Below are 13551 nucleotides of genomic sequence, written 5' to 3' on the forward strand. Positions count from 1 at the left end.
GCCTTTTCATGTTGTCTATCTTTCTGTGAATGTGGTTTTTGTTCCACAGGAGGCAGGATTGTAGCTCTTCTTGCCTCTGCTGCCTTCCCTCTGGTGGATGAGGCTATCTAAGAGGCTTGTGCAAGCTTCCTGATGGGAGGGACTGGTGGTGGGTAGAGCTGGCTGTTGCTCTGGTGGGCAGAGCTCAGTAAAACTTTAATCCCCTTGTCTGCTGATGGGTGGGGCTGGGTTCCCTCCCTGTTGGCTGTTTGGCCTGAGGCGACCCAACACTGGAGCCTACCCGGGCTCTTTGGTGGGGCTAATGGTGAACTCTGGGAGGGCTCACGCCAAGGAGTACTTCCCAGAACTTCTGCTGACAGTGTCCTTGTCCTCATGCTGAGCCACAGCCACCCCGCCTCTGCAGGAGACCCTCCAACACTGTCAGGTAGGTCTGGTTCCGTCTCCTGTGGGATCACTGCTCCTTCCCCTGGGTCCCGATGGGCACACTACTCTGTGTGTGCCCTCCAAGAGTGGAGTCTCTGTTTCCCCCAGTCCTGTCGAAGTCCTGCAGTCAGATGCCTCCAGCCTTCAAAGTCTGATTCTCTAGGAATTTCTCCTCCTGTTGCCGGACCCCCAGGTTGGGAAGCCTGACGTGGGGCTCAGAACCTTCACTCCAGTGGGTGGACTTCTGTGGTATAAGTGTTCTCCAGTTTGTGAGTCACCCACCCAGCAGTTATGGGATTTGATTTTATTGTGATTGCGCCCCTCCTACCATCTCATTGTGGCTTCTCCTTTGTCTTTGAATGTGGGGTATCTTTTTTGGTGAGTTCCAGTGTCTTCCTGTCGAGGATTGTTCAGCAGTTAATTGTGATTCCAGTGCTCTCACAAGAGGGAGTGAGAGCTCGTCCTTCTACTCCACCATCTTGAAGCAATTACTGGTGGCGCAGTGGTTAAGAATGTGCCTGCCAATGCAGGGCACACGGGTTCGAGCCCTGGCCCCGGAAGATCCCACATGCCATGGAGCAACTAAGCCTGTGTGCCGCAACTACTGAGCCCGTGTGCCGCAACTACTGAAGCTTGTGTGCCCAGAGCCCACGCTGCACAACAGAAGCCACCACAGTGAGAAGCCCACGCACGGCAATGAAGAGTAGCCCCCGCTCGCTGCTACCAGAGATAGCCCGTGCACAGCAACGAAGACCCAACACAGCCAAAAATAAATAATTTATAAAAAAGAAAAAAAAGAAAACAAAAGGATAGCTTTATTGCTTTGCCAGCAAAGGGAGACACACTGGGCTTCTGCCTCAAAGAACTGTGTGTCCCCACCTTTGATTGCTTTCCCCTTCACAGAAGAGTTAATCCTCCTACAGGGCTCCCTCTGTAGCCATCTCCGGTCCTGTTTCCTGAAAGTTCTACAGCTACCGTCGGCATTAACGCCGAGTGGGTCCTCGCTGTATCCTTGACTATCTTCCCTTCTCGTCCGTCACACTCATCATTTTTGTCAGGCACGTAGTGCACGACCCATTTATCACTCATTCCTGGAGGAGAAACAATGACAATCTGTCTTGAGTTGTGACTGTGTTTGCTAAAGGCAAATTGCAGTGGGTTTAGGGAAGTATCAGCAAAGGGATGGGGAAATAGCGGAATCGTCTTATTTGGTTCCACTGACCGGGCAGTGAGAGCTTAAGAGTCAGGTGGTTGAATGGCATGAACAGAGAAGACAACCCGGATATCTAGACTCGGCCAGAATGCGACGCAGTCCAGGAGGGCTTAGGATGTATGTCAGGAAATATTTCTCGGTGCCGATATAAAGAACAGGAATTTAAGAACCAAACTGTACTATGCTGGTTCTTTTCTGGAATGGGGGTAGGAACCATGTGATCATCGTTCATTGTGTCAGGGTTGTAGGACCTGGATACACCTTTCCGCTTTTGCCTCATACAGGTAACTCCAGCACATGCATTCCGTTCCTTACCTCACCATGCAGCCTCCCCTAACTGTAATACTTTCAGGGCCCAACACTCCATTTGCTGTCCCGAACCTTCACTGCTCTCTCTGTTGGAAAAGTCGTCCCTGGGTGTCCCCAGGACTTGGTGTCCTCATCACATCCTCTGGGGAGGCCCTGCTATCTGGGGTCCCAGAGCGCTCTGGGGCCCTTCCCCAGTTTGAAAGCTGTTAATCTATAGACCCGGCCTCTTTGTGTGGCACATAAATCCTTCCTGATCTGATGTGGCTGACGCAGCCTTCCTCTCTAACTTTATCTCTGACTGTTCCCTTCATCCTTTTCTCAGAAATGCCCGATAAACTCCCTGGTCACCTCTCAAGGCTGCTACCAAGATAAGGTGGACTGTGGGCTCTGTGATAACTCTCTTCTTTCTGCCACTGAGCTGCTACCTTCTGTGTCTGAGTCTGTAGAAAACTGTGGGTTTTTTTTTTACTTTTTAAATGTTTATTTCATTTTTATTTTTTTATGCTAATTTTAAATCTTAATACTTTATTGTTTTGGCCGCACTGTGCGCATGTGGGATCTTAGCTCCCCGACGAGGGACTGAACCCGTGCCCCCTGCAGTGGAAGTGCGGAGTCTTAACCACTGGCCCACCAGAGAGTCCCACTGCTGCGTTTTAGAGGAAACTCAGGAAACACCCCTCCCCAGAAGCTCTCCCTGCACTGGCTCTCCTCGTCTGTGCCCCCAGGGTCCCTGCTTGGCTCTGCAGTGACACCCACGGCCTTGTGCTGTGATGGCATCTTCTGAGCTAGACTCCCGTGCTGGGGTCACTCCTTTGTGTGTCCTGGATCCTCGTGCTTCGGAGAGGCTTGGAGATGTTTGCTGAATGAGTGCACACAGTGTGCGAGATCCAAGCACGTGATAAAGGAAGGGGATGGTCTCTCAGGAGCAGAGGAAACAGCACAGGACCCAGATATGAAAAGGGGAAGAATTCGCTTTTTTTCTTCTCCCCAAGCCTCTTCCCCACACCAAAGAGCTGCTTCCGTGCCAACAGTGGTAACTTTGCTGATCTGGTAGAGGAGGTGGTGGGAGTTGATTCCTGCAGGGTTAACCTTTTGACAGGTGGAGCTGCTCTTTTTTTTTTTAACTTAAAAAAAATTTTTACTTATTTATTTAATTTAATTTTTGGCTGCGTTGGGTCTTCATGGCTGCATGCAGGCTTTCTCTAGTTGTGGCGAGGCGGGGCTACTCTTCGCTGTGATACCCGGGCTGTAGGTGCGCAGGCTTGAGTAGTTGTGGCACACGGGCTCAGTAGTTGTGGCTCTCGGGCTCTAGAGCGCAGGCTCAGTGGTAGTGGCGCATGGGCTTAGTTGCTCCGCGGCATGTGGGATCTTCCCGGACCAGGGATTGAACCTGCGTCCCCTGCATTGGCAGGCGGACTGTCAACCACTGCGCCACCAGGGAAGTCCGAGCTGCTCTTTAAAAAAAATTTATTATGAATGATTTTGAACATACAGGAAGCTACAAAGAGTAACATCGTGTATCTACCAGTCAGATTAAGAAATAAAATATTCCTAACACAGCTGTAGCATTTAAACCATTATCTTGATTTGGTGTCCATCATTCTCCTGTGGTCTTTTATACTTTCACATCATATTTGATATGTATACATGCATATAGTATGTATCCATTTTTTACATATTTGTGTTTATATTTTTGTAAGCCATTGACTTATACTGTATGGTTATTCCCTCGTGCCTTGCTTTTTTCAGCGTTCTATCTGTAGGGTTCATCTCCAGTATCCATCTGGCTTGACCCACATAGTGTCAGTTAATCTTCATTGCTGTGTAGCAGTCCAATTTGCGTATCCTGTTAGTGGGTATCTGGTTTGCTTCCAATTTTTTCTTTTTACAAAGTGCTGCTGTGAGCACTCTTGTTACTTAGCCTTGTACGTGCATTGAGAGTTTCTCGGGCGTGACTAATAAGGGTGGGGTTTCTGGGTCATCGCACATATGCATCTTCAACTTTGTTAAATTTTGCAAAAATTATTCTCTGAGGCTTAATGACTCCAGTCTTAAAAAAATAAATCTTTTTCATTTTGATAAGTCAGTTACGTTAATGTTTCAGAAGTAGTGGATCGAAGGTTACGTTTCAGTTGAAGATACCCGTTGGAGCCTTATCTGTGTGTCTGATTTATAGAGCCCAGAAGCTGATTTAAAACAGAGATCGGTATGTGGAAGGTTCAGATTTATATAAACTCCTACAAAGAAAGGATGAGGTCATATTCAGCAGGTTGTTCAGCATTTCCTTTTAAATTTTTTGCTGAGTTTTAACCAGAGAGCATTTTGGATTCTTTTTAGGATCTGGACTGCGTACTGTGGAGCTATTTGTTGTATGAATGTTTGAGTGAATAAATGAATGGAACTATAGAACTGAACATGAGAATGATAAAATATAATGGAATAAATTAAAACCAAGTTAGCGTCCCTGAGTCGAGGGGTTAAAGTGAAAAGCTCCCGGTGGGGGGAGGGTCCTCACATTCATTTACTGTCAGCCTGCTGGAGGCTACAGTTTTTTTAGTTTTAATTTTAAATTTTAAAATAATTTTATTTTATATTGGAGTGTAGTTGATTAACAGTGTTGTGTTAGTTTCAGGTGTACAGCAAAGTGATTTAGTTATACGTATACATAGATCTATTCTTTTTCACATTCTTTTCCCGTTTAAGTTATTGCAGAGTACTGGAACGGAGCTCCCTGTGCTGTACACTACTCCTTGTCTGGTATCCATTTTAAATATAGCAGCATGTACATGTCAACCCCAAACTCCTAGTCTGTCCCTCCCCCCGACCCTCACCCCGGTAACCAGGGGTTCATTCTCTAAGTCTGCGTCTATTTCCGTTTTGTAAATAAGTTCAGTTGTAATTTTTTTTTTTTTTTAGATTCCACATATAAGTGATATCATATATTTGTCTTTCCCTGTATGACTTACTTCACTTAGTATGATCATCTCCAGGTCCATCCATGTTGCTGGAGGCTAAAAGTTTATGTGACATCTGCCTTCGGCCAACACCCCTGTCTGGTGGCAGGGTCCTGACACAACGGCAGTTTCTTTTCTTTACGAGCTCAGAACCTGGGCAGGCCTGATGTGCTTCCCTGGTGCGGGGCCTGAGAAGCCCCCTCCGCGGCGAGACCTCTGTGGTCTCCCCTGGTCTTGGACCCCGTCAAGACACCGGCTGCCCTGAAGCCATTCTTAGCTGGCGGCAAATATGGCCAGTGTTGCTGACAGGCTTTTATGCAGCCCTTCCTGCCACAGCCCTGCTGTGTGGAATCGTGGCTGTTTTCCTGGAGATAACACTGCATCCTGGCCAGGTGCCTTGTGAGGTCATTGCTGAGCGTCACCTTGAAGGGCTGTCCAGAATATGCTTGAGGTAGAGTGTTAGCTTGCTAGGGCTGCTGAAACAAAGTGCCGCAAACCGTGTGGCTTCAGCAGAAGTTTGTCTCCCGGTTCTGGAGGCTGGGTTGGTTTCCTCGGAGGTCCCCCTCCTTGGCTTGCAGGTGGCCGTCCTCTCCCTGTGTCTTCACAGCATCCCCCCTCTGTGTGTCTCTTGCCAAGATTTCCTCTTTTTATAAAGACGCCAAGTATTGTATATCGGATTAGGAACTATACTGATAACCTCACTTTAACTTGATCACCTCTGTAAAGACCCAATTCCAAATAAGGTCACATGTGAGGTACTGGCGGTGAGGACTTCAACACATGAAGTTTGGGGGACGTAGTGCAGCCCCTAACAGGTAGACACACTGCAGGGTTATGTGTGAATTGTTAAAAGGCTTCTTGCAAACATTGGGTTTTCAGTGACTAGGGAAGTGGGTGTTCTTTCCCACATTAACATTTGCATACTTTCTGACAGATGCAGGAGCAAAGTCACAGTGTGTTACCACAGACTTGGTCTACTACAGCAAGCTTATTTACTTACTAACTTGTAGGAAGGAAGTTGCAGAGATCAGTTTAAAAAGGGAGATTTTGTTATTAGAATTACATATAAATTGATTTTTTTCCCTAAGTTTATTGCCTGAAGGCTTGCCTTGTGGTTGCTTTTTTTTTGACTTGTTTTCAAGTTTATTTCAGTCGTTGTTAAAAAAAATACCTGAAAACTTTTTGTTGTTGTTGTTCTAGATTTAAAAGGAATTGCATTTGTCATCCAGAGTCAAAGTAATTCTTTTCATGCAAAGAAAGCAGAACAGTTAAAACAAAGCATCTTAAAGCAAGCTGCAGATCTTACACAGGTATGTAGAGATGACTTGGAATGTCAGATAATTACTTATTTCTTGATTCATTTATGTTTTCCAAAGCTCTTGGTCCATAGATGATCAATTTTATTTAGATAAAATATCTCTTTTTTGTTTTGCTGGCTTAATATGGACTATATTGTTTAAAAGGCTCTAGTTAATTTCTAATGCTCAACGCATCATATTCTAAATTATTATATATATATTTTAAGAGAATTATATAAATGTATAGGACTATCATGGTTTCATCATAAAGTATGATAGAAAAAAGTGGAAGAAATAACTTTTTAAAGGCAGAGCTTAAAATAGCAAAGATAATTAATGTTCAAAATTTTGGTAACAAGTTCTAAGGCAATTTTTATGTTGAAATAACACTTTCATTAACCTTAGTGTGGTGCTGCTTTTGTGAGTTTCTTAATCTGTTTTTTAATTGGATCTTATTAATTGAACTTTTGATTTGATTTATAATGTAATATCCAAGAAGGATTATGGAGAGAAAGATTGACACGTCCAGGTACACTTTAATGATGTTTAAAATAGGCGTGAACTGAGTTTAAATCTGTTCTGAATGATGCTGGAGGTTTGGGGCAAAGGAAGAGCTACCTTCTTGTGCTGCCATATAGGAGCTTTCTTTTTTAGCCAAGCAAAGAAATTCCTCCCAGCCCACTCCACTACATGGCTGTGGCCTTCAAGACAGAAGTGCTGTCTGGAGGTAAAAGCCATCAAGAGGTCTCTGACAAGAGACCTGTGTGTTTGACAGACAGCTTCTTTCTGTTGGTGGGAGCTGGGAAATAAAGGGTTGGAAATATCAATGGAAAAATGAACAACTGTAACGGTATTCAAGGTTAAGGCACTGCTGACGGTAAGGCTTCCTGTGCTTAATCTTTAAATGCTTTACGTATGAAATTCATCCACCGTCCCCACGTCCCCGCAAGGACAGACCCTTGGTTCCTCTACTTGGAGCATCATACCCTCTCAAGGGAGAGGAAAGTGTTGCAGCCTATAGACAGGTGGTTGGGTTTTTTTGTGTTTTTTGTGTTTGTTTTTGTGGGTACTTGGAGATAGGAGCAGCTTGATGAGTTTAAAGTTCCCCTTTGTCTGAAAACCCAACTTTGTGGAGATTTTCTTCTACTAAACCTTTTCAGATTCCATCAGAGAGGAAGTCCTGCAGCAACCTTGACAGGCTGGGATTCCTCCGTGGGCTCTGCTAGAGGCCTCTGCGGGGGTCAGGGAGCAGGGGCCCACATAGTCCCTCAGTGGGGTCCAGGTGAGCATTCATGGAATTTAGCTCAGTTGGGCCTTGGCTGTTACCCCAAACTGTGAATCAGTGATGATGTCAGGACAGAGTTATGTATCGTTTGAATTCATATATGAATTAAGGGCACATATATCTCTGTACCTTGTTCCCAGAAATACCTTCCCTTTTGTAGAGGCAGATTCATGCGTGTTTTATTTATTTATTTTTAAAATAAATTTATTTATTTTTTTGGCTGCGTTGGGTCTTTGTTGCTGTGCGTAGGCTTTCTCTAGTTGTGGCGAGCGGGGGCTACTCTTCGTTGTGGTGCGTGGGCTTCTCATTGCGGTGGCTTCTCTTGTTGCGGAGCACAGTCTCCAGGTACGTGGGCTTCAGTAGTTGTGGCACGAGGGCTCAGTAGTTGTGGCTCGTGGGCTCTAGAGCTCAGGCTCAGTAGTTGTGGTGCGTGGGCTTAGTTGCTCCGCGGCACGTGGGATCTTCCCAGACTAGGGCTCGAACCTGTGTCCCCTGCATTGGTAGGTGGATTCTTAACCACTGCACCACCAGGGAAGCCCTCATGTGTGTTTCAGATTATATATCTTCCCCATTTAATTCATAGTGATAGACCTTGCTGTTAATGTGGGTGACTACATACTTTGCCAGCCAAGGCCAGTTGACTGAGTATACCCCCAGTACTTCCTCTACTATTTGTCAGCTCCTTTTTTTGTTGTTTTTAAATTGTGTGTTGTTTTTTTTTTGGCCTTTTTTGTGCAAATGGGTGCACATCACTGGCTCCCTACCTGCCTTTCCCCCTTCCCTCTTCTGGGAAGAGTAGCTTCCAGGGAACCAGGGGCAGGACAGTGCTCCCAGGACTTGGTCCACAGTGGGGAAAAGGCATGGGGTACCTTTTGGTGGGAAGCAATATAGATTATAAACTGTTCCTCCTTCTTTTCTGCCCTGTAGGCAGAAGGTGCTGCTAGGGGCTGGGAATGCCTGCTTCCTCGGGAGGCCTGGGGCTCCTTAGAGGCTCTGGCCTGGGATGCAGGACCACTGGGTACTTAAAACTGGCAGTAGACTCTGGGGAGGATGGTTACAGGGTCCCATCTAAGCTGCACTTGGTCATCATGTTTAGTGATGGAGGCCAGGTGGCTGCAGCTGATAGGGTGTGGATCCAGTGGAGCCGTGGGAACCTCCTTAGCTTTTGCCAAGACGGTCTCACCAGAGCTTGTAAACTAGAGTCCCCGTCTCTGATGCCAGCTTCATTTGCCACCACTCATGCCCTTGCATTGTTTTGCTAATAGTTTCTAACTCCTTGTGGTCCCTGGGGTCACTTGTTAGGCCAAGCCTCTGTTCCCTTGCACAGGAGGACCTTCGTTTTGACAAGCTCCTGGGTCCCGGTGAAGCCTTTTTGTGCAGCCTCTTGACTTGCAGGGACAAATCACTTCCTCCTTGGTTCCACTTTTATTGTATACTTTTCACTTCGTACTATTTTTATTTGTTACGTCTCTGTCTCTTTTATAAATTTCGAGAACAGAGAGTGTGTCTTACTAGTTTTTGATACCTCAGAACCAAGCACAGAGCTTTCCATGTACTGAACCTGGTCCTCAGTGAATGTTCATTAAACCGAATCCCTGAAATTCATTATCTAGTTTTTCCTTATTCTCTTTTCTGTTGTAATAGAAGTTTCCTTTTGCTTCTCTTATAGTATGGTCACTTTTTTCTTACACTGCTTTTTGTTTTTTTTTTAAATTGAAGTAGAGTTAATTTACAATGTTGTGTTAGTGTCAGGTGTACAGCACAGTGATTCAGTTTTATGTGTGTGTGTGTCTGTGTGTGTATATATATATATATATATACTCTTTTTCAGATTCTTTTCCATTTTAGCTTTTACAAAAGTAGGTCTTTGTTGTTTATCTATTTTATATATACTAGTGTGTATATGTTAATCCCAAACTCCTATTTTATCCCTCCCTTCTCCTTTCTGCTTTGGTAATCATAAGTTTGTTTTCTCTGTCTGTGACTCTATTTCCATTTTGTAAATAAGTTTGTGTGTATCATTTTTTTTTAGATTCCACATACAAGTGATAGCGTATGATATTTCTCTGTTTGACTTCACTTAGTGTGATAAATTCTAGGTCCATCCATGTTGCTGCAAATGGCAAGATTTCATTCTTTTGAGTAGTATTCCATTGTATATATGTACCACATCTTCTAATCCATTCATCTGTTGATGGACACTTAGGTTGCATCCATATCTTGGCTATTGAAAATAGTGCTGCTATGAACACTTTTGTCTACACGCACACAAACACATACATACCCTGTATGAAATCACAGGTTCTTTGAAGGCAGATGCTGTGGCTTGTTCTGTTTTTGATTCTTCCATAGCACCTTCAGCATAGTGGGTATTCAACATAGGACAGTTGAATTGAATCCAGAATAAATTGAACAAATGAAAACTAAACATTATTTTAAGTAAATTGTTTTATCTATTAAAAATTGTTAATTTTTAAATTGATAAGGGCCAACCCCTCTCATATTAAATGTAACTACTATTTTACTTCTCCCAGGGAAGCCACAGAGTTTAGGGAGAAGAGTAGACTAAAACACTGAGCGTGGGTTGATGCTCGGAGAGTATGATCTCGTGAGTAAGTGAATGTCAGTGTGGGAAAGCACCAGAAAGCTCACTGACTGCTTTCACACAGACAGTATAACAATGACTAAGGAAGGTGGTGATTTACTTCCACCGCAAACAGTCCATCTTGGGGGAGGCAGGGGGAGGCAGCTCTGCTCTGGTTTCCTTCTGTCTCGCTACTTTGCCATAAGCTGAGAAGCCTAGTCCTCATCTGCGTTCCTGAAGCGGGCTAACCACCCTCACGTCTGCATGCTGGCGTGTGGAGGGCAAGCAGCTTCCTTTTAAGGATATAACCTCGAAGTTGTACACACACGATATTAGCAACTGTGTTTTCATGGATGCATGATTCTCAACTCTCAGAACTTGGAAAACAGTTCTGTTTCTCCAAAGTGTTGAACTTTTCTAGCGGTTTATTCTGTGCTTCTGTTTAGTTTCAGTATGCTTCTACTTAATTTGTATTGTCCTTTGCATTTACGGTTTGCCATTTAGACCACCTGTTTAGCGGGTGACTTAGATTGCCACTAGGTGGCAATATTGGTTTTACATTCAAAGACACCTAATTCAGCAGTATCATCAAGCAAACCCCTCTCCCCCAGCGTCGGATTTAAATGATGATAATAAATGGAGTCTAGACTAAAGCAATTGGAAACCTCCCTTTAATTATCAGATAGTCTGTTTTTCTTATTCAGTTCTTTCCTAGCATGGAGGCCAGCTATGAGTACTGAAGTAGTTACGACAGAATTTCGTTTTAGCACTTGGATTTGATTTGCTCACAAGATCCAGGCTGTACTGTTACGACTTAGGTGATTTCATATTTGGGTTAACAAGTCTTTTGGTAGTTGAAATGGCTGGAAAGATTTTACAGTTTGCATCTGTACATGATACTGGTTCATTTTTTCCTCTTTGTAGAGTTCTTTAGGTTACGTATGTGATTTAAAGTTGAATTTATTCCATGAATAGCATCTTGGAGACCCACAGATCGTCGAAAGCTCACACCGGCTCTGTAGACAATACCTGGGGCAATGATGAGCTACCCTGACCTAGAACTACATGAAAACAGAGAAAGAAAATTAACTGCAGAGAATTAAGTGCTGAGATGCACAAACTATAGGGCAGCAAAGTCACTTGGAGAGGCAGCTAATGGCTCCCTAGTTGCAACTTGACCGGAACTTGGTTTAAGAAACTGACATATTCTTGAAAAAGAACTGACAGCCTAGTCATCAGCTGGGGAAGATGAGGACAGCCGAATCCGGGGCAGAGTTGTCAGGGCATCCCCAGTGCTGCGGCAGAAGCAGGCTGGCTCCTCTGAGGGGTCAGCCCCATGGTTTGCCAGGTATGCGCTGTGCCTCTAATGGGACAGGATGTCACCTGCGACCTGACTCATGAAGTCTTCAGGTTGCGGTTTTGGTTTTCTCCATCGATTTGCCCACCACGAGCATTCACCGCAGTTGCTTAGTGAGGGAGGAATCAGCCGCAAGTTTTATCATCTGAATATTTATCTGATAGTCCAAAATATCTCTTCCACACCACCAGATGTCTAGAAGTGCTGTTTATTTATTCATTACTCCTGTCGGGTTGCACTTGACTACGAAATCTGCCAGAAATTAAGGTGCAAAAATTTAATGGTTTCTGCAGTTAGGCATCTGCTTCTAGCTGTTCTCTTTTGCTTTGGCAAGTCATTGCCTACGCCTGTTTTGCCTCAAGATGCTAAAATGTGTTCTTATTGAAAACACAAACGTTTTTCATTCTTCTCATTTGAGTATAAAAACAGGAGCCTAAGCGAACTTTCTGTCTGAAACGTAATACTGTACTCAGAGTTGTTACCAGAGTGGTGAAGCTGTTTCCCTTGTTTTCTGAAACAATCTGGGTCCTTGTGAGTTGTCACTCCCATTTGCAGGTTTGATGCTTATAAGGCAGTTCATAATGGTTTTGAAGTCTATAATGATATAGTTCTTCTAGTCAGGAAGCTAGCAGACTTTACCAAGTGCTTCCTATGTACCGAGAACCATCCTGGATTGTTGTGGAACAGAGTTAGAGAGGAATTAGGAAAGATACTCTAGTTCTTTGAATTACTTATAAGATAGATGGTAACGATCTCATAATAGAAATGACTGTATCACTAAGAAGAAATTAGAAATCCAAAATAAGTCTGTTAAAATATCTATTCAACAATATTAACTGCACATCTCTAGCTACATTAGGTACTTTTGAACGTAACAGGACATCTCTAGACGGTCCATGGGGCCCTTGAGAAAGACGATGGTCATGAAGCTGTTTAAGAAGTAGATCGATATGTAAACAGCACATGAAGGAAGACTTTTATCAGATCAGATAGGAGAGACAGGAAATTAGCTGGAGAGACGTTGATTTGGAACAGGGAACCAGATCTGGAAGACGAAGACATGAATCATCAGGAAGGTTTGCTTTTGGGCTGCCAGGGGGCCTAGGATTTGTTCAGGGGGATGAGTAAAGTGTGGTTTAGCAGGAATAGTGATCTTTTTGGATCACAGTGGATGGAAAGTAGAGCTGGTAAAATGGTTGTGCAGTACAGGGTTCCTAAATGTACATCTACAGATAGAAGAACGCAGATTTGGAAGAAGTGCTACCTGAGTGTTTTCTCCCTGCATTACAGATGGAAGGGTAATGTGAACTTATAAAGATACAAAGAGGTGCATGAACAAAAGCCAGGTGGAGGTAAGGCTAACAGAAACCCGTGAGGAGAGTTTGTGTGACAGTCTCTGAATTAATCAGGCACTTGAGTGTGTTTTGTTTTAAATACCTATTATGTGCATGGCATCTGTGTGTCAATTGTGATTTGACTTCTGCTTTTTGAACTTGAAAAAAATTCCTTCTTGAGTGAATGTTTGTGTGAAAATTCTTATTTTTTTTTGTTGCATGAAGTGGGCGCAGACAGCTCAGTCTCTGGCTAAGACTCTGTTGGAGAAGCTTGAGTTTATGTTGTGATGGAGAGACTGTCAGTTGAGATTATTTTTTCCCTTCTGGGACCTGGGATCCGGTAACCAAGGCTGATCCTAGATTGACATAATTATTACTTCACCTTCAGAAATGTATCAACACTTGCTTAAAATTATAGAAACCATTAATGTTCACCAAAGGAATTTCAAAATAAGATTAAATTGGAAGCACTAAAGGAGAGAGGAGAAAGCATCATTGTGTTTTTTTAAAACTAGGTTCTAGTAAAATAAAGACTCATGTACATTTTGAAGACTCTGAAGTATGACCTTAGCACAAGGCCCAGGTCATGTGTGGTTGGGGCATCACTTTGAATGGGAGACAGGGAATAAGCCCATGTAGGAGTGACTACTCAGAGAGAGGGGACAGGCTGAATTTAGAATGAAGAAAGGACCTGAGGGAGGGGCAGAACCACGGATAAGTTATGGACCCCTTTTTTTTTTTTAACATCTTTATTGGAGTATAATTGCTTTACAATGGTGTGTTAGTTTCTGCCG

The 13551-nt window shown here is 43.8% G+C and overlaps 1 protein-coding gene across 1 annotated transcript in view; it reads left to right on the forward strand.

Annotated features, from left to right (window-relative positions):
• Positions 1-13551, forward strand: part of B3GLCT (beta 3-glucosyltransferase) — a 107590-nt gene that overhangs the window by 26591 nt on the left and 67448 nt on the right. The window contains exon 4 of the mRNA XM_024125824.3: positions 6100-6209. Coding sequence (XP_023981592.1) covers positions 6100-6209 — 110 coding nt within the window. The remainder of the gene's footprint in view (positions 1-6099; positions 6210-13551) is intronic.

This window comes from Physeter macrocephalus, chromosome 13, assembly GCF_002837175.3.
Source record: "Physeter macrocephalus isolate SW-GA chromosome 13, ASM283717v5, whole genome shotgun sequence".
Lineage (NCBI taxonomy): Eukaryota > Metazoa > Chordata > Mammalia > Artiodactyla > Physeteridae > Physeter > Physeter macrocephalus.